The 24119-nt window shown below is 41.3% G+C and overlaps 1 protein-coding gene across 3 annotated transcripts in view; it reads right to left on the reverse strand.

Moving 5' to 3' along the window:
- SLC23A2 (solute carrier family 23 member 2) overlaps positions 1-24119 on the reverse strand; it is a 130800-nt gene that overhangs the window by 58046 nt on the left and 48635 nt on the right. For all 3 annotated transcript variants that reach the window (XM_008068919.1, XM_008068918.1, XM_008068917.1), the window contains 2 exons: positions 22789-23051; positions 4109-4207 (listed from right to left, as the gene is read on the reverse strand). In XM_008068919.1, coding sequence (XP_008067110.1) covers positions 4109-4207; positions 22789-22896 — 207 coding nt within the window. In that variant the 5' untranslated portion in view covers positions 22897-23051. The remainder of the gene's footprint in view (positions 1-4108; positions 4208-22788; positions 23052-24119) is intronic.

Genomic DNA, 24119 nt, shown 5'->3' on the forward strand with positions numbered 1-24119 from the left:
TGAGACTCCAACTCCAAAAAATAAATAAATAAATAAATAAAAAATACTAACAAAATAAAAGGGTAAGCTGACAAATCTAAATGGAATGACATGCTCTAAAGTAAACTGGCTTGTACTACATCATAGTAACACTGAGAAACAGTTCCAGATTAAAGGTCTTAGAAATACATAACAATTAAGCACCTTAGGTGACCTTCATTTGGATTCTGGACCAAAACACTTTTAACAATTTTCTTATTTACCATTTTCGCTATAATGGACATTATGTGGACAACTGAGGAAATCTGAATAAAGTTCATGGATAATAGTACATCAGTAATTACCAACATTAATTAATAATTAAACATTTGTTTTAAAATTGAAAGTGATATAATCACTCAGGTACTAACTACATGATTGTTTATCAATGTTAAGAACTATACTGAGGATATACAAGATAATTTCTTTGTTTTAAGGAAAGACACATGAAGTATTTATGGATAAAAGAGCATTATGCCTGTGACCTTCAAACAGCTCAGAAATAATTCTATCTCTATAAAGAATGATTAAGCCAACGTACTGAAATGTTAACATCTGGAGAATCTGTGTGCGTGCATACAAAGTGGTGTGGAACACACATACAGGCTGAGTATCTCTAATCTGAAAAGCTTGGGACCAAAAGTGTTTCAAACTTGTTCCAATTTTGGAATACTTACTTATTGAACATCACAAATCTGAAATGCTGCTTGAAGCATCATGTCAGCACTCACAAAGTTTCAAATATTGGAGTATTTCAGATTTCAGATTTTCAAGTTTGGGAGACTGTCAGCCGCCAGTTACATAGAGTACATAAAGAATGGAGGGGCACATTTTAAACTTTCTTAAGACATTTTTTTGGACTGTTTACATTTCAACAAGCAAGCTCAAGATAACTTCGTTTCTTAAAAACAGCTGGTACTTTAACAAAAGATGTCTTAAAGAGAAACCATAGGCTTATAAGTTAGAAAAGCTTTCTAACTTACAAAATCTCAAAATTATAAAAATTTATCTTACATTTAACAACTTTTGTAATAACTCCAACTGTGCAGCTGGAACAATGGGCAGCAAGAGACCCCAGCTATATGGAGCACAGCACGTTCAAGTAGAGGTTCTTTAACAACTAGTTCACACATGACTGGTTTCACGTTATGGTGATCACTATTTCCCAAGAGTCTTGTGCTGTTTCCCAACTCTCTATTATTCACTCCTCACCGTAGCCCCTGGAAGTTCATGTTGTTTTAATCTCATTTTATGAATGAGGGGTTGGAGGTTCTGACAAGGTGAGTGACTTGCTTTAGAACTGAAGGCAGTTGTCTCCAAAGGTTGCATTTGTCAATGTGCAACACAGGTGCTTTCTTTTAGTCATTACTTGAAACAACTGATTTTTCTGAAAGTGTGATTAATAATAATTTTTAGTACCACTGCAACCACGTCTGTAAACAAATTTTGTAAGGAATCTGTGAACAACAAAGGACTAATACTCCAATGGGAATATCTAAGCTCTTTATTATTTAACTCATTTTTGTTCCAAATATCCTCATTATGAAGTTCAATGCCCTCAAGATCCCTGATTCAAGAATTCCAACGACAGAGTGTTGAGTGTGGGCTACGATGCCACCTTATAGGTTTATGATGAGGCCTTATTCTTCAGATCCTTTCAGAATAAACACCTTTGGACAAGGGGTTCAAGAATATAAACAGATGCCAGGAAAGTCAAGTGTTTGATAAAATAATTAAGTGCATTATAACAAACAGCTGACTTCAGTGTTGAGATAAACATGAATAGGACGAACATCCCGAAGAGTCTCTAGTCCTTGGTTCTCATCTCTCCTTGAATGACTCATTCTTATTTCATAAGAGAAAGAAACTGTCAATGTCACCTGAAAAGCAAGATCCTAAGAATAGCATCCTCTGATGTGATGTGTTCTTTGGATAAATTCAACACAGCAGGGCACCGATGTATTTCCTTTTCTTCATCTTTCAAACAGCGATAGTGATATACCTTTGTAACAGGGTTCTTATGAGGATTCAATATGATGTGCTTCCTTCAATAATGTTCAGCTGAGGGTCTGGCCTCCTTAACAGCATTATCCAATGCATGGTCACTCTTCTTGTTAGCCCCCTCATTTCATAAAATAAGAAAAATGGCCAGTAAAATATGAAGACACTCTATCTCATTAGTATTCGAGGAAATGCAAACGTATCAATGTTTATTTTTTTGAGTTGGAGTCTCACTCTGTCGCCCAGGCTGGAGAGCAGTGACACGTTCATGGACACCGCAACCTCCACCTGCTGGGCTCAATCAATCCTTCTGCCTCAGCCTTCCAAGTAGCTGGAACTGCAGGCGCATGTTACCATGCCCGGCTAATTTTTCTGATTTATTGTAGAGAGGAGGTCTCACCAAGTAGCCCAGGTTGGTCTCAAACTCCTGAGCTTAGGCAATCTTCTCGCTTTGGCCTCCCAAAGTGCTGGTATTACAGGCTTGAGCCACCATGCCCAGCTCTGTATCAATGTTCAGACAGTGAAAAGAGGTTCACCCAAACAGGAAAATAAATGCCTAGCATAACTGTGCTAGATATTTTCCCTACCAACAGATCACTACCATCAGCAAAAGGTTCAGCTACAGAGTTTCAAAAGCTCCAAAGTGTTAATGCTCCTTACTACCCATCTTGAAAGATGTTTTCCACACAATGGAAGAAGAAGGTCGAAAACATGATAGCCTGGAATTATGGCACACAGGATCAATGGGGCACCAGATCTGTGAAGAAGTCCCTTGCTTCAAGATGGGCCAAAGGAGTGCTAAATCCAGCAGTAGCTGGAGGTGTGGTGGAGGATGGTCCCCTGCAGACTGAAGGCCCTAGGCCATACCCCAACCACTGCTGCACTAACCTCTCAGGAGCAGCTGGGAACCCAACCCTCCTGGAATTTCAGTATCTCTGCATAAATCTACTTTAATTAACCTTCATAAAATTTGCAATAGCTACAAGCAGAAGACGATAATAACATTGGTCAAGACAGGAAAAAATAAAATTTTCATCCCCCAGATTGGAATTTTTTTAAAGGGGGGGAAAGGGACACACAAATTTGGTTTTTCCTGAATTTCAATATAAATTCTTCGTTCCTTATCATTTTCATGATTACACTACAAACTTACTGCATAAGTACTATATTTGTATGTATCAACTACTTCTTTGTGGTCTGTTATTAAAATATACACTGTCTACATCATAATACAGAAATACAGAGAGGTTCTAGAACAGAATCCTTCGTTATTTAAGTTGTTTAAATTAGTAAATTTTTATAGTAAAAATAAAACCTGTTTCTCAAGTCTAGAAAGTACAATTCAAATGGAGTTGACAAGTCTTAGAGCTGTGGTACTATCTGAAAATGCCACATTATCAAGCTTCTCATATGTGTTTGACACTGTGGCAAATACCAGTAAAAAAAGAAATCTTCCCTGATCTCTGTTTGTATAGACTGACCCTTCAAGGAGATGGGATAAGGCAAAAACCAAAAAAAAAAAAAAAAAAGATTCTTCCCACCTAGCATGTAATTTCCATTGCTTTAGCCAAAGAGCATCATTAAATGCATTTTCAGTCTACATAAACTACTTGCAGATTTTGCTTATTCTCTTATTTACTGCATATGTAGTATGTAACATGTACGATGCTAATAACTTTATATTCATCATTTCATTCAGTTCTTAAAACAACCCTAAGACAGATGCTGATATTTTTATTCCCATTTTAGAGATGAGGAAACTGATACCCTGAGAACTTCTATAATTCTCTCAGGGTCTGAGTCAGAACCGCACCCAGATCTGACACCAGACCTCAAGCTCTTAACCACTTTCCTCTGGCATCCTGGCTGAAGCTTTCAAAAATACACAGATAATGACCCCTACGAGGGTCTCACCTTAACTGCTATTAAGATAATTAAAAACTGTTAACTTCTATTCACCACGACTCTTCCTATTTCTGTTATAAAGAGGACAGATCCTGCTCAGGAGGGTGGAGACCAAGCCCCCAGATGAGGGACACATAGGTCTCAGTACAGGATAAGGATGGGGCAGAAGTGGTGAGAGAAGTACCTTTTCTGCAATGCCATTTTCCGTAGTGTAGATGGCCATGAGCTCGGTGTCCTCATTGTCCTGCTCCCCACTGGACGAGGCACCTCCATTGATCACCACCTGTGGAGAAACAGTTTACTTAGAGACGGTTTCAGTGTGTACCACTCTGCTGCACAGAAGCCTGTCACCCCCCAAAAAACTTTTATAGTTCTCCTAAGAGTTCCAAATCGTGTATCCTCACCTATCAAGGAAGCAAAGTTTGGGGCCTTCTTAAATGAGACTTCTGGCAGACAACACTGCAGCCATGACTATGTGTGTTTTTGATGAAGGAGAAACACACCAGATGTCCCACAATGAGGCTGCACGAGGAGGTTCTGCTGGGGAGACCAGACATGGAACGCCCCAGAGAAACCTCAGCAGTGGGATCCTGCACCCTCCAGCCAAGAGAGGCTTGGCCCTCGCTGCTGTGTTTGTGTGACTAGTGCTCAAAGCTGCCTTGGTTAATCTCCCCTCCCATGAAACCACCTGAGGGCATCTTGCCACTTACAGCCACTAGAAGGAGGAACTGCTGTTTACCTAGAGAGTAGCTTTCCGATATTTATTCTATATATTCCCCTCTCCCTGCCATTACGTGAGCTAGCCCACTGGATTGCAACCCTCCGTGAGGGGTACATCATCTTCTTGGTTTCTGCCAGCCTGTAGCAAGGACAGTAAATTATTTTTACTCTTTTGCCAAATGGTTCAATTTCTAGGGATCCATCCCAAAGAAACAATACTAAAGGCAAGAAGGGGGTTTAGCTCAAAAAAGGCAATCACTGTTTAAGTACAACAACAAATAACTCATTATAGACTATTTACACCCAGAATATTACAAGGAAAATGATTTTTATATAGTGTATACTATCAAGGAGAAATGCATATATAATAATAAGATAACTGTACAGATGTAATAGTGCAACTACATTTTTAAAATACAGCACACGTATATTTAAATGTTCAAATCCTGGCATTGGTAAATATACTAAAAAGAAGTAAAGTACAAGAGATAGCCTAGGAGAAAATATAGTACAAAATATATAAAAAGGGTATCAATAACAAAAAATACCTAAAATCCATAATAAAAACAAACAATCCAAAGGAAATGGGTAAAGGTTAGGAATATTTAAGTCACAGGAAAAGTTAGAATATATAATAAAAGCACAGGAAAAGCTGCTCTACCTCATTTAAAATTATAGAAATGACAATTAAAATAAAATTATTTTTAACATAAATTTGGGGGAAAACTTAAAAATTGAATGTGGTGTTGGAGACCTCATCTCCACAATAAATCAAAAAAACAGGCGTGATGGTGTGTGCCTATGGTTCCAGTTACTTGGAAGGCAGAGGTGGAAGGATCATTTGAGCCTAGCAGGTTCAAGCTGCAGTGGCCATGAGTGTGCCACTACACTCCAGCTTGGGCAACAGAGTGAGACTTCAACTTAAAAAAAAAAAAAATCGAAAAAAGAAAAAGTCAGTGGGAAGAATGCTGTCCTAGGGACGAGGACAGAAATAGCAGATACTTTTTTTTTTTTTTTAACTGGCGACTTCATGTTTGGATCTTATATGACTAGTATGCATTTATGTTATTGTTTTATATTACTTTTTTTTGTTGTTGAGTCAGGGTCTCATTCTGTCACCCACGTTGGAGAGCAGTTTCATGATCATGGCTCCCTGCAGCCTCACCCTCCTGGACTTAGGCGATACTTTCACCTTAGCCTCCCGAGCAGCTGGGACTACAGGCACATGCCACCACACCTGGCTAATTTTTTTTTATTGTTTGTAAGGACGAGGTCTCCCTATGCTGCTTGGGCTCAAGCAATCCTTCTGCCTCAGCCTCTCAAAGTGCTGAATCATTGTGCCTGTATATTGCTTTTTTAAATGAGTAATTAAAAGAACATACTCCAAAATACTAACAGTGGTTGTCTTTAATCAGTAGGGTCATTTTTGTCTTCTTTTTCCCTTTTAATATTTGGTAATTTTCTAAAATGAGCACAATTTATTTCTACAACAGGGAAGAAATTTATAGCGATCCTAGCAGCATAACTTGGATTGAAGCAGTCCAGAGAGGTTTTCAATTCATGTATTTGTGTAGCCAGGGAAATCAGGGCAATGGAAAATTAAATTTCTCATTCAAGGTCACACTAATTATAATCCAAGTCTGAGGTGAATTCTAAAGTATGCCAGAGATCTCAATTAACCAGTACATATTTTTACAAGGTACAATTTTCCTGTATTACTTCAAATAAAGATCTGCTTTTAAAATTATTTCTCGGCCGGGCTCGGTGGCTCAGCCTGTAATCCCAGCACTTTGGGAGGCCGAGGTGAGTGGACTGCCTGAGCCTGTGGGTTCAAGACCCGCCTGGGCAACTTGGCAAGACCTCATCTCTACAATAAAGCAAAAATTAGCCGGGCGTGGTAGCGCGCGCCTGTAGTTCCGGCTACTTGGAAGGCTGAGGCAGAAGGATTGCCAGAGCCCAGCAGGTCGAGGTTGTGGTGACTGGGAAAGTGCCACTGCACTCCAGTCTGGGCAACACAGTGAGACTCCAACTCAAAAAAAAAAATTATTTCTCCATCATACTAGAACTTTTCACACAAGCCAACTGGGTTTGTGACATTGGTTTGCCTGTAAAACTAGCAGCCGGCAGGATATACATTCCTGGCCAAGTTCAGGTTCACAACGCGAAACTCTACTTGCAATAAGAACCATACTTCAAGTCATATCACAGCAGTACTCAGCCCACTGACAAGCCAAGAGGAACAAACACTCAGGATGAACTCTCTTAAAACAATGTTTAGTTACTAAATCAGCAGAGAGCCAGATCTGATTTAAAGTCCTATGCTAGCTTAAAACTAACCTTCACCAGCATGCAGCTGACTCCTGCAGGAACAACTGCTTCGTGGCATACCAAGTTTCCTTTAAGGGTAATGAAAATGTTTTGGAACCCAAAGGAGGATGTGGTTGCACAATATTGTGAATGTGTTAAATGTCACTTAATTGTTTACTTTAAAATGTTGAATTATGTGTTATGTGAACTTCAACTCAATAAATTTTTTACACATGTATACATGGCACCAAAGAAGCCAGATTTTAGAAGTCAGCAAATTACTACTGCTTCCCTGACTCATTCCATTCACATACTTATATATACACACTAAAATAAGTAAGTACAACCTTTCTTGCTCCTCAGCCATTTTGGCAGTTGCTCTTGGTTGGGGGCTGTCCTGCACCTAAGGGAGGAAAACAGTGGCCACAAAGAAGACAAAAAATCACTGGAGTCCATCAACTCAAGGCTCCAACTCGTTATGAAAAGTAGAAAGTACACACTGGGGTACAAGTAGACTCTGAAGATGATCTGACAAGGCAAAACAAAACTGGTTCATCCTCACTAACAACTGCCAGGCTTTGAGAAAACCTAAAATAGAGTACTGTGCCATGTGAGCCAAAAGTGGAGTCCATCACTACAGTGGCAATAACATTGAATTGGGCAAGGGGCACGGAAAATACTACAGAATACGCACACTGGCTATCATCGATCCAGGTGATTCTGATATCATTAGAAGCATGCCAGAACAGGCTGGTGAAAAGTAAACCATGCAAAATTGTTCTTTATAATAAAACTTGGAAGAGTGTGTTGTTTTAAAATAATTAATTAAATAAAACCATACAGATGATCCCTGGTGCGTGCTCTGGACAGTCACTCTGGCTGCAGCGAGCATGGTCAAGTGTGGTGAAGTAAAGTGCTGACCCTTCGGGACAAGAGGAGGCAGTGGCTAGGCTGAGGTCTGGGAATGGTAGTCTGCTTTGAGAGAGGGCAAGGAGGTGGACTTCATGCCCCCTAGAGACTGCCTGGATGGGAGCTCAGTGGTGAATGCAGGGGGAGAAATCATCACGGCAAAACAGGCAACATCCCAGCCCTAGACCAGATGCTGGGAGAAAGGCAGTGAAGTGTCTGGGCCACTGTTCAGTTTTCTCAGCTAGGCAGCTAGGTGGATGGAGGTGCCAGTGTAGGAGGGGCAATTCAAATTGTATTGGGTAGGAAGGGCAGAGTGTTTGTAAGCCAATTCAAAATGTGCTTGACTCATCCCAGAGACAAAGCTGTACTTTCCCAGGCTACTCCAGGAAATATACTGAACTGTAAACATTACTGACCTAGATAACCCATGATTCCTAATGTATTTGCATAGGTCAAGCCATCCTGAGGACCTCAGAGCTCACCTTCCAGTGTGTCAATCTCCTGTTACAGAGCTGAGATGCAGTCGATCTGCCTCCCCTTGCCCATGTCACCCTCATGCCCTAAGGAAGGCCATAAAAAGCAGGGACACCCACAGGAACTGCTCACGTCTGACCGGCTCATCTCTGATGTGTCTGTGAGCAGGTAGCTGCCTAAACACTTCTCACAGATGAAAAGTTCTGCTCAAAGCACTAGTCTATTTTATGAATCATTTTCCTTTGGTTTATTAAAATAGTGTCATAGTGGTCTAGTTTTTAATGCAAAAATTTTAATTTAAAAAACCAAATGGCAATGTCAGTTCTTCAGGAAACAGATTGAGCATTTTTTTTTAATGGGAAAAGAATAAAAAATGGAACCTCTAAATATCATTTTAACTGGGAAATAAAACACGTATTGGAAAACTTTCTAAACTTAATAGGTCTTGTTTCCTTTTGTTATTAATAGACAACAGGGAAGAATCTTGGCATCTTTTCTCTCAGGAAGTATTTATAAAAATATCAGTAGATTATTATAACCCTTTTGAAGAAAAGATGTCCTTTCGTCTCCAAAACTATTTCAGGAAAAGATGTCCTTTGTCTCCAAAACTATTTCAAACCAAACTGTGGCCTTAAATTCTGTCTTTTAACCTAATACTGCACAATCACTTGATCACCTGTAAAAGCAGGTTTTCTCAGCCTAACCAGATAATTTTGTCTGTCTCCAATATGCAGGGCTACTGTGACTTTGAACATGAAAGTATGTTTGGTTACTCAATAAATACAATGTCCTTTTTGCTCAAATGTTTTACTTCTACTAAGCTAAGACGATGGTGCTAAAGTATTTCTAAACAAAATTCTCCTGAGTTGGCTAGAGTGTAAGAAGCAGAAGTGACAGAGCCATAGCCTAGGGGTGTCAGCATCACAGCAATGCAGGTTAACTGATGTACCTGCATTGTTTCAGCAGAAGTCACAGCAGATCAGCTGCTTATGGCCCGTCGGGTGGAGGGCACAGGCACCTCCAATGAGTGTTCAGAACTCAATTTCCCACCTATTTGGAACTGGTATAATTCACCCACCACTGTCATGCACCCGTTTGGCAGATGACTGAACCATTATATACCAAACCAATTACTTTCAGGGTAGTAATAAAGTTCCCTAAAGTAACTGCTTTCTATTCTTGTAATAAAAAGTAACACACACTGATCTTAACCACCCTCCCCCAACACACATACAAAGACTACTTCCTCTGATATCCAAATCTATTCTGTAATTAAAATGTGTTTGAATAAAAGTATCAAGATTAGTGTTTCTTAGTCTTTACTCTAAGCCCTTTTTTTTAGGAACATGAAAATTCCCCACCTATCTTCAATATTATTGGAAATTTCAAAATTAACTACAATGAAAAATAAGTCATCCCAGAACTTTGCCACGATACAACATATGTATGTAAAATAAATCTGCACTGGTACCCCCTAAATATATACTTCTTAAAAATAGTCAAAGTTAGTATAGGTACAACATATGTTTAACACCTGGAGCTTGTCAGTCTTAGATTATAACATCCTAAAAAATGTAGCCAGTAGATCTAACATAACATTAGCTACCTTGAAGCTTTTGAGAATTTTTTTTTTTTAATTTTAAAGCTGTGGGGTACTCTTCAGGATTAGGTACATAAATGGCCATTGTATAGATGAGGTTTGGGCCTTCCTTTGGTGCCCATTTCGCCTGATTTGAAATCAGGTATGCCTTTATTGATGTTATGTGCCCCACCCCTACCAGCCCCCACAGGGTCCTACTACTGCCAATCCCTTTCTTATAGTATAATGATAAATGTTCAGAGTCTGCTTATGAGTGAGAACATGTGGTACTCAGTTCTTTGTCCCGGTGATAGATAGCTGAGTATTATAGACTCTAAATCCATCCAAGTTTCTGTGAAGTCCCTAATTTTGCCCTTTTTTATGGCTGTATAATACTCCATCAGCCCCCTGTGACTCCCCTAGTGGCCATGTGCAAGCAAAACCATCTGGAGTAATCAGTGCTGCAGCCAAAAGCACAGGGACCCTGGATAGCTTGGCCTCCTCTCCATGCCCCACCCAGGCCTGACTTTCTTGAGGCAGTCTTCTCCAGAAGGCTGAAGGCTATGACGGCTAGAAGCACCCTTGGGGTTCCAAGTATGTCTCCCCTGTCCCCTAGCACCACCTGTCCTTCAAGAGGAGCCAGATGGTACCTTGTCTCCCCATTGCAGCCCACAGCCTGGGCACTGGGCAAGGTGAGGTGCCTATCTATGGCCCACTCTGAAAACCCTATGCGGTTTGTGCTCCCACACACCCTGGGGTAGATGGTGGTGGTGACCACAAGCGTCTGCCTGCACATATTCATGCCAGGTACTTCATCAAACATCTTCCTTTGGAAGTGAGGTTTCTAACAGATGTCCCTGTGGACCCCGTCCTCAAACTGATTCCAGAACAGATCCTGAGAACAGCCAGAAGGTTACAGAACACCACCCAAAAGGAGACTGTCCTCTTCCATTCCTTCCAGGTGGTAACACATTAAACGAGGAAACCCCAAGAAAACCTGGAGTTTATTTATGAAAAATTGTGTATTTACTCTTACATATTTAAACTTCAGTCACATTCAAATTACTCTCCGTTTGAAGCAATTCACCTATCGAGACACTTTTTCCATTGCTCAAAACAGTGTTTGAACTGGTCAATTTCGGTGCCTTTTAATGTTTCTGCCTTTTTTTGTTTCACCTCTTCCACATCAGCAAAACGTTTCCCTTTAGGACTTTTTTCAACCAAGGAACCGAAAAAAAAAAAAAAAAGTTGCTCAGGAAGAGATTGGGTGAATAGGGAGGGTGGGACATGGGGGTCATGCCAGTTTTGGCCAGAAAGTGCTGAACATTCAGTGCGGTGTGGGCAGGTACGCTTGTAAATCACCCAACATAAATGGGCAAATGTGTTGAAAGAATCTCAACAACAACAACAAAAATTCACTGAAACCAAACACAACCTCTCACAACACCACTAGATGGTACACTGATACCAATGGGTTCCTAGAACACTTTCCCAGCAGGGAAAGTCTGTACTGCAAGGGGCCTACCCTACAAAACTAATTCCAAAAAATAATATCTTATAGATATCATAGATAGCAACATATTATAAATAACAAACCAAAATCTCTAATATGTCAAGAACATGCAGGGATACAAAATCAGTTTTCAAAACCACCAACATCCCAGCAGAAAAATAACTAAGAAAATATACACGGTTCCTGAACATTCAAAAAGATACCACCCTCACTCATAAAAAGATACAAATTCAAAGTATAACAAGAAACCTTTCCCCACCTACTTAATTGGCCAACAGCACGAGCTGACCATACATATAGGAAAATAGGCATTCACACACTGCTGATGAAACCACCTCAAAAGAGAGTAATCTGGTGATATCCCTCAATTTATCAAGGCCCACTCCCCTTGACCCAACAATTCCACCCTTGGAAATTGATCCTTCAGTTATATCTGAGTGAAATGACTTATGTAGCCGGGCTCGGTGGCTCAGCCTGTAATCCCGCGCCTTTGGGAGGCTGAGGTGAGTGGATTGCCTGAGCTCGCGGGTTCAAGACCTGCCTGGGCAACTTGGTGAGACCTCATCTCTACAATAAATCAAAAAATCAGCCGGGCGTGGTAGCGCGCGCCTGTAGTTCCAGCTACTTGGAAGGCTGAGGCGGAAGGATCACTGGAGCCCAGCAGGTCGAGGCTGCGGTGGCCAGAAGTGGCCACTGCACTCCAGTCTGGGTGACAGAGTGAGACCCCAACTCAAAAAAAAAAGAAATGACATGTGAAAGGTTATTCACTGCAGTGCTATTTGTAATAGCAAAATATTAGAAACAAGCTAGGCACAGTAGCTCAAGCCTGTAATCTCAGCGCTTTAGGAAGTCGAGGCAGGAGGACTGCTTAATCCCAGGAGTTCAAGATAAGCCTGGGCAACATAACATGACCTCATTTCTGGAAAAATAAAAAAAAAAATTGCTGGGCATGGTGGTGCACACCTGTAGTCCCTACTACTTGGAGGCTGAGGAGGAAGGATCACATGAGCCCAGGAGGTTGAGGTATGGTGAGCTGTGATCATGCACTATACTCCAGTGCGGGAGACAGAATGAGACTCTGACTCAAAAAAATGTATACAGAGGGTGTCAAAAATATGTATACACATTTTAAGAAAAAAAAACTGTATCAAAAGCATCATACTCATTATATACCATTTGACTTCTGCAATTACAAGAGGTGCTCAATTTTCACTGTAGTATCCTATCGAATCTTTATGAAACATTGGTGTAAAGTGGCTAAATATTCTACTTTGACAACAATAAAATTTTTGTTTCTATTGGTTAAAAAAAAAAAAGAGGTGCTCAAAGTGGTTACCATCAGCATCCAGACACTTCTGATTACGGTGAACTAAAAGTAATACACAGGTAAAATCCCCTAAAATGTGTATACACTTTTTGGCACTCCCATTATATATATATACACACACACATATTAGAAACAGTCTAGATATCTAGCTAAAAGAATTAAATAAGTTGTCCACACACTTTTTGGCAACCCCATTATATATTAGAAACAGTCTAGATATCTAGCTATAAGAATTAAATAAGTTGTTTTATGGTTATAAAAAAAGAATAGAGACACTCTTTACATACTGACCTAGGTAGAAACAAAACATCATCCAAGACATATCAGTAAGTGAAATGGGAAAGCAGGGCTATAGACATGTATTAATAGATACATGCATATCCTTCTGCAACTGAAGCTGCTCTCCATAAATGGGGCTGGGGGAAATATCTCACTATTCTAGTGCTACCTAGTTGACACTAGTCAGGTACAGATCTGTCTGGCAGTGCCATGGGTTCCTCCTCCATCTCCTCAAATTGCTATCTGATCCAGAGATTTTCTCTGCAATTGTAACTTCTCATAGTTCTATTTGCCACTCTAAAACAGCTGATCATCAACAGCAGCCCACCTGAAATAAAGGGGTTTGGGAGGAAAACAAACACAAAGGAAAAATATAAATGGCCAAAGAATATTGGTGGCAAAGTGTTCCACTTCACTGAAATTCACAATTAAAGCAATCAGATACAATAACTTACACTGGACTGTCATTTATTATGGAAAATTAGAAACAACCCAAAGTCCCAGTGAAAGTAGAAAGAACAACAGTTTGCTATTATGCCACAATTATAAGTTATATTTTCAATAACGTTGACATACCAAATATGATATGAAGCTAAAGGACTTTATAAAGCAGAGAGAGAGAGAGAGAGAGAGAGAGAGAGAGAGAGAGAGAGAGTGTGTGTGTGTGTGTGTGTGTGTGTGTGTTTGTGAATGTGTATATATGTGTTTTGACCCAACTTTTATAAAAGAACAACCCTAACATTTATTTCAAATCTCTGCATGTTGTTGTTCTGGCTAATGAGATTTTACATGATGTATGTTTTCCTTATTATACTATTCTTTACTCTCTAAGTTTCCTACAGCGAACATAGTTACCTTGTAAATAAAGATATGCAAATAAAGAAACAAGGACAGAAAATAAACATATGTAAACTATAAAAAAGAGACAGTAAAAGAATATGTTTTCTTGTTCTTCCATTTAACCCCAACAACACATTTTATACCACAAAGCCTAGGGATAAGCATGAGTACTCTAAAACATGTATAGTTTTGTTTTGTTTTTTTTTCCCACAGAGGTAAGAAGATTTATTAGGATGTGTCTAACAATCTTTTGCAGCTCTTCAGGTTGCAGATCTTTAGGGCCGAGGTTCTTGTCTCATGCCCAGGAAGAATGAGGGGCACAGACGGCCGGAAAGTGAGAAAGCAGGATTTATTGAGGACAGAGAAGCTCCCACAGTGGGAGGGGACCCAAAGGGGTTGCCCAAACACGTGTAGTTTTAAAGGGGAGGTGGGACCACTGGGTTATTGCAATCCAATAACATATCTCCCTCCTCAACTACTTTATCAAATCCTAATAGGAATGAGCTTTTTCTCCAACAGAATTATGGGCTTAGATTAAAAGTAACCTGCAATGTAAGAAACTATCAGAGCAAGCAAATTAACTTTTAAGATAATCAAAAACTTGGAAAGAAAGACAAGGTGAGGAAAAGAACCTGATTGTGCATAAAAACCTGCATTTGCCTCCCAGTGTTTTCATGTTTTTGTTTCAAAGCATATGTTGGCATATTCCTTTTCTAATACTTTTCCCCCCAACTTATACATTTTAAAACAGAAGGGGCCGCTCACCTCCTCCTCTAAATACATGGTCCTTATGCAGGAGATTCAAACTCTCATCTTACAGAAAGAAGAGAATTAAACCAATTCCCTGGGCAGACCCCAGGAAAGTCTCTTTTCATCCTCAGACCCTTCTTGGGATCACTCAGTGTCAATCCTAAGATCTATTACTGTGACTGAAAGAGAACATTTTCCAAGACAACTATTAATTTTATTTTTTTATTTTATTTTTTTTTTTGAGTTGGAGTCTCACTCTATCGCCTAGACTAGAGTGCAGTGGTTGCTCCTGGCCACCGCAGCCTCGACCTGCTGGGCTCCGGCGATCCTTCCGCCTCAGCCTTCCAAGTAGCCGGAATTACAGGCGTGCACTACCACGCCCGGCTTATTTTTTATTTATTGTAGAGATGAGGTCTCGCTGCCCAGGTGGGTCTCGAACCTGCGGGCTCAGGCAATCCACTCACCTCAGCCTCCCAAAGACGTGGGATTACAAGCTGAGCCACCGAGCTTGGCTCAAGACCATCCAACTGAGACATCTGATTTTAAGACCTAACAACTCCAATTTAGGGATGTACAAGAAGGCATTTCACAGCACCTGGTGTTAAAGTCCTTAAGAGAAAGGATGCAATCTGGGGTTTATTGCTTGGTTTTTAAACTAGGACTATTTGCACCAAAATACCTTTCTGCCTTATTTCCACTGCTGAAAATGAGCATATTTAAATTTGCCATCACATAACAAGGAGTTTAAAGGAACCAAAGCTGCCATTAAATGGTTTCTTCATCCACCCATCCCCACAGCTACGACTTTTCCCTGACACCCCCAAAGTCTATTCCCACTCCACTGAGTTCTGTTTAAAGTTGTGTTTAGAGCAGGACCTGGCCATGCTACCCCTGGCCGAAAGGCCCTCGGTCTCCCTCCTCGTGACCTGCCATACCTAAACAATTTTCAGAAGTTCAATGTCATCTCCCCTGGGAACCTTTATCTAATCGACCAGGCCCACACTACAGCACAGCCGAGCAAAGGTCCTGCATGAGCACCCTCACAGCACCCCGTGCTGAATCCAAATCTAACACTTGTGGGTTCATTTGCTGACTTGCTGCATCTCTCTGTACTGGACAGGAAGTAGCTAGTTACCAGGTCTGTGTGGTGCCGAACCTATATTCAACCAATCAAGAGTGTAAGCCTGTGGGCCTTAACATTACGTGTTTTAAAGAGTACACACTAGTGGAAGCTGAGTCAAGTGGCTTTAAAATGTATAAGTCGGAGGGGAAAGTATTAGAAAAGGAATATGCCAACATATGCTTTGAAACAAACACATCAAAACATTTTTTATGAACACTTACAAGTATTTCTCCCATTCTCTGATAAGACTGAGCTAAGAAAGTTATTCCTCGGTCCACACCACTAATACTCTTGCCACCCAGGAGGAAGAGACTCAAATATTCTCACGGAGGCTGTTAAGAGAAATAAGAGCTTAAACACATTTCCCAACTCTGAACCACACAGGCTATTAACCTGGTCTCCAGGTCCAGGTGATTTGGGAACGGTAGAACAAACACACAGACTTTTCCTGGCTGCACTTCCCAGCTATACTTCGGGGCCAGTGTCCGTAGACTTTTTGTTTGTTTGTTTTGGTTTTTTTTTGAGTTGGAGTCTCACTGTCTCCCAGACTGGAGTGCAGTGGCCGCTCCCGGCCCCCGCAGCCTCGACCTGCTGGGCTCCGGCGATCCTTCTGCCTCAGCCTTCCAGGTAGCTGGAATTACAGGCGCGTGCTACCACGCCCGGCTAATTTTTTGATTTATTGTAGAAATGAGGTCTCGCCTGCCCAGGCGGTTCTCGAACCCGCAGGATCAGGTAATCCACTCACCTCAGTCTCCCAAAGGCACGGGATTACAGGCTGAGCCACAGAGCCTGGCTGGTATCAAGACTTTTTGCTATATTTTTCTGGTTCTAATTCCTTGCTAAGCTGTATTCACTCCTTTTACACATTTCCTAGCTGGCTTTAAAACACATGGATTTGCCTAACATGATTCCAGTGGCATAAGAGGAAGATCTTTTGCTATGTTCCCACTACTTAACATTAACTATGACCACATGATCTAATTTCCATGAACCTGGGGCTTTCCATGTCTCTTGTTCTTGTTTGTTTGTTTGTTTGTTTTTTTGAGTTGGAGTCTTGTTCTGTCACCCAGACTGGAGTGCAGTGGCTGCTCCCAGCCACCGCAGCCTCGACCTGCTGGGCTCTGGCTGCTGGGCTCTGGCGATCTATCCGCCTCAGCCTTCCAAGTAGCTGGAACTACAGGCACGCGCTACCATGCCCAGCTAATTTTTTGGTTTATTGTAGAGATGAGGTCTCGCCAAATTGCCCAGGTGGGTCTCGAACCCATGGGCTCAGGCAATCCACTCACCTCAGCCTCCCAAAGGCGTGAGATTACAGGCTGAGCCACTGAGCCCGGCTGTCTCTTGTTCTTATTGTGACCTTGTCAAATTCTTCTTCTATGTATAGGTTCATTCTTCTTAAATTATTGTGTGGGCAACTGTTTTATTTTGTTTAAAAATCTAGGAAGCAGTCGTAATGTAGGCTGCATAAGAGATGCTCTAATAATGAGATCCTTCACACTCATACCCCAGCCACGACTCTAGCAGATACTCACCACCCCCAAACCTGGTTCCCAGGAGCAGCCAGATTGTTCCTGGTGCTGAGCTGAGCCTCTCTGCACTCCAGCACACCTCTCTCTAGGCGCCTTGAACCTGACAGCCTAAGGCCCAGCTTTAGACTCCAAAGCAAAGACGGAAATAAAAGCCAGCATTCCAGTCTTGCAGGACCTGACAGCAAGCAAAGAGTTGGGCTGACCACGTGTGGCTATCAAGTGCTTGACTACTGTAAGCAAGGAAATGAATTTTACATTTTACTTAATTCCAATTAACTTACAATTGAATAGCCACAAGTGGCTAGCAGCTGTGGTATTGGACAGCCCAGATCTAGACACAGAGTCAAAACCCAGAGTTGCTATGCTGGTGACTCTTCAATATTTACATTTTCAAAAGCCAGGATGAAAGAAGGCACCAGCAGGCAGCGACAGCCTGTATCATCCTCCAAGTCAGCCTCCTGTGAGCATCTCCAGCAGTGAGGTCCTCGGCCCTCTCTTCCTCTGCCAGCTCTGCCTGGCAGCTGTAACCTCTCCCACAGGTCAGCGTCCACCCACGTGAGCCGTTACCATGAGTTTGGAGCACTCCTGCTCTCAGTGTGCACCAAGCCCCACACCCCCAATATCTGCAGGCTCTAGGAGACAGCAGCACTTCAAATCCATGACTTTGCAAACTCCATCATCTTTCATTGCTTCCATCCTCCAAACTTACGGGTTTCTTTAGACTCTGTATTTTCTGGGTAGCCACCATCTGCCCAAACATGTTCCTATGTATAAAATCATGATGGGAGCCCTGAGTTTCCCCCTCTCCTGGCCCTCAAAGTCTCCTGGCATCTCTTCTCCCAGCCTCACTTCCATTCTTACTGCCCTCACCCGAGATCAAGCCCTTGCCATCTCTCTGGCCCATTGACTCTCCTGGTCCTCTGATTCCAATCAGTCACCTAAAAAAAAAAGTCCAGGGACTCCCACAGTCCCCGGAAGGAACCCTCCTGTAGCATTCGTTCTCCAGTGTGGAAGCACCCACTCCTGCTTCTGGTTCACATACTACTTGAAGGCAGAGAGTAAGCTGCAGAGTGTTATACCCAGATATGGTCACCTCTTCCACAGAATGTGATCAATAAATATTTGCTAAATGATTATTACAACAGACGGTGTTCTTCTTTATTCTTCTAACAGTTCCCTACCCCAGTTCACTCTCTATGCTATTCTCAGGTTTTCCTTCAATATTCCTACAGCACAACCTAGCAGGTCTAAACCCCTTGAAGAGCTTTTATTGATACACCAAAAATTTCAAAGCTTCTCGAGCAGTCATTCAAGAACCACTCAGAATCCAGACTCTCAAACATGTTCTAAAGCCACTCCCTCCCCATCTTCCTTTCCCTTTCTGTCCTGACTCCGCCCAGACTGACTTCTTGCTCACTCTCCTTCCCACCACCTTGACACACTCCAACATGTCATGTTGGCAGCCATTACCTCCAGGACCCAGTACAGAGAAGGTCCATCTCCCACTTTCAGCACCCCCTGCCTTTTTCCACACATCTCCTTTTCTTCTATAACAGAATTATTCCATAGAAGACATGCTTTAAAGTCAGCAAAGATCACCTATACTTAAAACTACTCAGAAAACCTCTTAGTATCACTCTCGGATCCATTTCTCAATGCACTGAGAGGCCATGTTCTAAGGGAAACAAAAACGTAAAAAGAAAAATCACCCCAAGTCAGTGAGATGCTCACACTTACAAGTTGCTGCAAGACACACAGATCATCCTCATTTTCACCCCAATCATAAACTATGGCACCCCCCCACCAACTCTTGCTTTTTAAGACCATTCCCAAGAACACCTGTTAAGCTCAGTATGATCAGTGCACAATGCCTTTCATTCGTGGTGTTTATGGGCAGCCCATTTCTCTCTTACCTGGCTGCGAACTCCTTAGGGGCAAGAGCCTTGTATGATCCCACTGATGTAAACTTTAATTAACATGTCATGTGAACTAGACACTTTAGGCCAATCTCTGCTCTTATCTGCCACAGAACCCCTAAAAAGAGTTCTAAAGCCACCTTCAGGTCTAAGGCTGTCGGAGTCTATGAAATTAGTGTCTTGACCTCATGGGCTCAATGAAGAACAGACTTACACAGGTCTCAAGAGCAGAGAGGCAGTGTCCACACTAATCCCATCAATGGGTAAGCAGGAAGGGACCCGTAGTAACTTGACCCCTACATCTATCCTGTCAATAAGAAAGCCATTCTATTTTATTTGTAAAGTTGACTTAGGGTAGCAATTTCGCTAGTAATTAAATATGGGCAGCACAGCATTCCTGTTCTTATTATAACATTTTCTAACAAAATTTTCCACAACTTCTAATCCCATCACATGAACTATTTCTTTCTCTTTTTTTTTTTTTTTTGGAGTCAGAGTCTCACTCTGTCACCCAGGCAGGAGTGCAGTGGCATGCTCACAGCCACCACAGCCTCAACCTGCTGGGCTCAAGTGATCCTTCCTCCTCAGGCTTCCAAGTAGCTGGAACTACAGGCGTGTACCACCACACCTGGCTAATTTTTTTATTTATTGTACAGATGAGGCCTCACCATGCTGCCTATGCTGGTCTCAAACCCACGGGCTCAAGCAATCCTCTCATCTCAGCCTCCCCAAGTGCTGGGATTACAGGCATGAGCCACCACACCAGGTGAACTTTTCTTTATAAACATTCTTTGATAGCCTCTTGTTCTGGTGTTTTCCTTCCTTTATTTCACCTTCTACTTTTTCACGGGCTTTAAGGAATCCAGATTAAGGTCCATCTCTGCATTCCTGGCTCCCAGTCACCTCAGTGGCTTACAGGCCAACACTTACCCACCTCTTTCCCCTTGGCATTTCTCACCTCCCAGCAGCTCAATCCCAAGATTCCAATTCTCTGTCCTCTCTTTGCAGTTCAATTTAGCATAACTTTAAAAACTACTGCCTTCCCTCTTTTAATGCTTCCTTTTATAACTCTAGACTAGGATAAAAATTATATGACATCCTTAATTAAATGGCTCTAGTGTTAAATCAATTTGATAACTATATTGCTACACAACGAAGGACTGGGACCGCATGCCCAGTTCCCATGTGCTTGCAGAGAAAGTGGTGAAGATGGATCTGGGAACCAATGGTTTTAGGAATACTTCTTCCCAACCTTACCCCCAAGAAATAAAACAGAGATAGAAGGAAAAACTCAGAATCAGACAGCCACAAAAAGACAGGCAAACATTTGCCTACATGAGAAAGAAGTATGGAAGAAGTGGGCCTAATGTTGAGACCTGCTGGGCTCTGAGCCTGGAAGCCGAGAGGCCCCCCATGCAGGGTGGGGATCTGAGCCAGGTCAGGCAGGTTTCCCCACTCCTTCATGTCAGCACCTCTGGGGAAGAGGACAAGGTCTCCACTGTAGGACCTACTTCTCTGTACTGGATCCAGGACAGTAAAATCAAAAGTAATAGGAACACAGGAAAAAAGAAGAAAATCCCAAAAAATGCCAGATGAAAAGAGAGGTGGGAAGAGACTTGAAAATAAGTACGTTGGGGCTCTCAATAATTTAAAAAAACAAAAGTTAAAGAAATTTAAATTTTAAAATAAACACATACATATAAGAAATAAAGGACCAAAAATGGCAGAAATGGACCAAATAGAAATTTTAGATAGGAAGCATAATCACTGCAATAGAAATTCAACATAAATACATAACTATACACAAAGAATTAGTAAACTGGGAAATACTGGGATTTATCCAGAAAAAAGATACCCAAACCATTAGAAAGCAGTTAAAGAGAAATGAAGAAGCTGGGAGGATGGTGTATGTCATTAATAGAAGTTCATGCAAGAATTAAAAGCAAAATACAATTATTTCCAGACCAAGCATGGTAGCTCACACCTGTAATCCCAGCACTTTGGGAGGTTGAGGCAGGAGGATTTGTTTGAGCCCAGGAGTTGAAACCAGCCTAAACAATATAGCAAGATCTCGTTTATACCAAAAAAAAAAATCAAAAAATTTGCTGGGCATGGTGGCACATGTCTGTAGTCCCAGCTACTTAGGAGGCTAAGACGGAAGGATTGTCTGAGCCCAGAAGTTCAAGGCTGCAGTGAGCCATGATTGTGCCACTGCACTCCGGTCTGGGCGACAGAGTGAGACCCACACTCAAATATATATATATATATATATACATACGCATGAAATTATTTCTAGATGTCCAAAGACTAAGAATGACCATCCACAGATCTTCAGTGTATCTTAAAGAAGAAGAGAACTAAGAGGGAAGAAAATGCCACATGAGCAGGAAGCAACAGGGAATGAGAAAACAGTAACACACATAGTGACTTTAACTGCTTTAACTATGAAATCTCACAAGCTTGACGCTAAAATAAACGAGCCTAAAACTCTAGACCAGAACGACAAGGCAGGTGGGTGGTAAGCCATACTCAAATTCTTGTCTCTGAAGTGAAGGCAAGTGGGTGTGAACAATCTGCTGAGCTCTAAACGAAACCATCCACAAAAGAGACTCGTCAATCCCCGAGCGGGAACCTTTCATATTCACTCTTCAAGGTGATCTCATTTCAACTCAGTACAAATGAATAAGGCACACTGTCTCTTCCTCTAGAAAAAGTGCGTCAACCTTAAGTCTTCAACATGAAAGAAAATCCAGCTTCAAACTTCACTGTATAAGAAATAAGAAAATGGCAATGCCAGCTGTAAAATCAATGGAACCCCCTCTGTGAATTAACACAGTAAGAAAACCAAAATGTGAATGCAAGTAGTCAACAAATGTATGTAAAGATGCCATGTGCACATCCTTCTTACTGAGTAATAATATGAGGCAAGTTCCAGAATCAGATTTTTAAAAACTCTAGAATACGGCTCTTGTCACTAACCACATTTTCAGTATTAAGAGGAAAAACATCTCAAAATAAGATCTCTCTAAATTGCTTTTTTCTTTTTTCAAACTTTATAGGCAACTTGATACAAATTAAGTTATAATTCTACACCTGGGGAAAATATTATTATTGGCTATCATGAGTGTATGTAATCAGCCTTATCTGACTGATATCACTTATTCAGATAAAGTTACCACAGTGCCACCATAATACCATGCATAGATATTTGGATTCTGACCAGTGAGTCAGTCATCCTCCCACCCTGTAATATGAGTATGAAGTTGGGTTACATGCCATTTCATAAGAGCACATTAAGCTCTTAAAATTAAACCTTCATCATCCTTTAGTACATACATAGGAGCACTGGGCCAGAATTAAAATGGTAACACCAATGCATGCTTCCTTCCTGGATTAATCCCAGCCTGTAACTCCAGGCTGGGAACAGGACTAAAACCCAAGAGTCTGCCTAAAGACCATCTCACATGAAAAGCATTTGGTTTGCAAATGCCTTAACCTTCACTGACAACACGAAGATTAAAGCCAATTCTATGTTGATTCCATAGAGAAACTACTTCAGAACGGTTGAAGAAGAAATGAAGACAGGAAATACAATTACCGGAAGCGTAAAGAAAGTGGGGTGCTTCGCCTCATCTTCGTATTTGCCTTCCGTGGAACTCCCAGCCTCCATTGATTTGGATGTGGTGTTCTTGCCAATGCCCATCATTAAGAGAAACGAGTAGTTTGCACAGCCGTTGCACTGGAACAGCTGAGAGTGGAGGCTTATTCAAGCAAGGAGCCCAGGATTAGCGGGCACTTCTGGTGCCTGGAGCCCTCGATTCTCAGGCAGAGAGGAGACCCACAAACGGCATTTCTTAGCACCTAGAGAAAGAGAGTGCAGCCAAATCACCTCAAAGCACACAAACGACACGGGACACACCGTCATCGAGTTTCCTACATGGAAAAAAAAATCACATTACATGTTATACCCAAACTCCAACAATATGTTACCTAATTACACTTTTAAGGTACCTACCCTCCCTCCATCCACAGTCACCCACTGCTTCTGAATTGCCCCGTGAAGAGGGGAAACACTAAACTGAATAATTAAAAATATCACAATACTATGGAGAAAAAATAGCTCAGATATATCTTTTACAAGCTTTATGATAGCTTATGACCCAGCACTACCTAAGAGAACATTCTGCAACAAGGGAAATGTTCTGCACTGCCCAATAGGATCTTCACTAGCCACATGTGGCTACTGAACACTTGCAATGTGGCTGGTGCAAATGAGTAACTCCATTTTAATTGTATGCATTTTTAATTCAAATTTAAATAGCTACTAGTGGCTTGGGGCTCCTATACTGGACAATGTAGCTGTTTACCATGATTAGACAGGTACTTAAATAATTTTGAATTCCCTACATGTGCCCAATGAAAGACAGGAGAAGATACTCAAAGTATAAAAAAACAGGAAATAAAACCAACCTAGGATTGAACTGCCCCATAGAATTCCAGGTAAGTGACAAGATGGACTCTAAATGAGCTAGAATACCACACAGAAAGAAATTAATTAAAAAGGCAAAACATTTTTTTAAAAAAACAATCAAACAACAGCATAAACTTTAAAAAGAAACTCAACTCTTCCCTACTCCCCAAAAAGAGGTAAATAGCAAACAAAAAGTGGGGGGGAGATGGGTGTGGAGAATCAATACTACTAGATCTGAGAGAAATCTGGCATGCCCAGGACACCTCAGAGACTTGCTATTGACTGAAGCAACAGCATAATCCTCCAAACTAAGAGAAAAATCTAAGAAAAAGTTAAGCACAGGAAGCCTCTGGAGCAATTCCTCACAGCCAACTTTCAGTGAGCCAGCAGAAAATTCAAGACTCAAGTTCAAACAATGGAAGAGATTATATGTAAAAGAGATTAACAGACATTTAGAG

Source organism: Carlito syrichta, unplaced genomic scaffold, assembly GCF_000164805.1.
Source record: "Carlito syrichta isolate Samal-C Ts95f unplaced genomic scaffold, Tarsius_syrichta-2.0.1 Scaffold311675, whole genome shotgun sequence".
Taxonomy (NCBI): domain Eukaryota; kingdom Metazoa; phylum Chordata; class Mammalia; order Primates; family Tarsiidae; genus Carlito; species Carlito syrichta.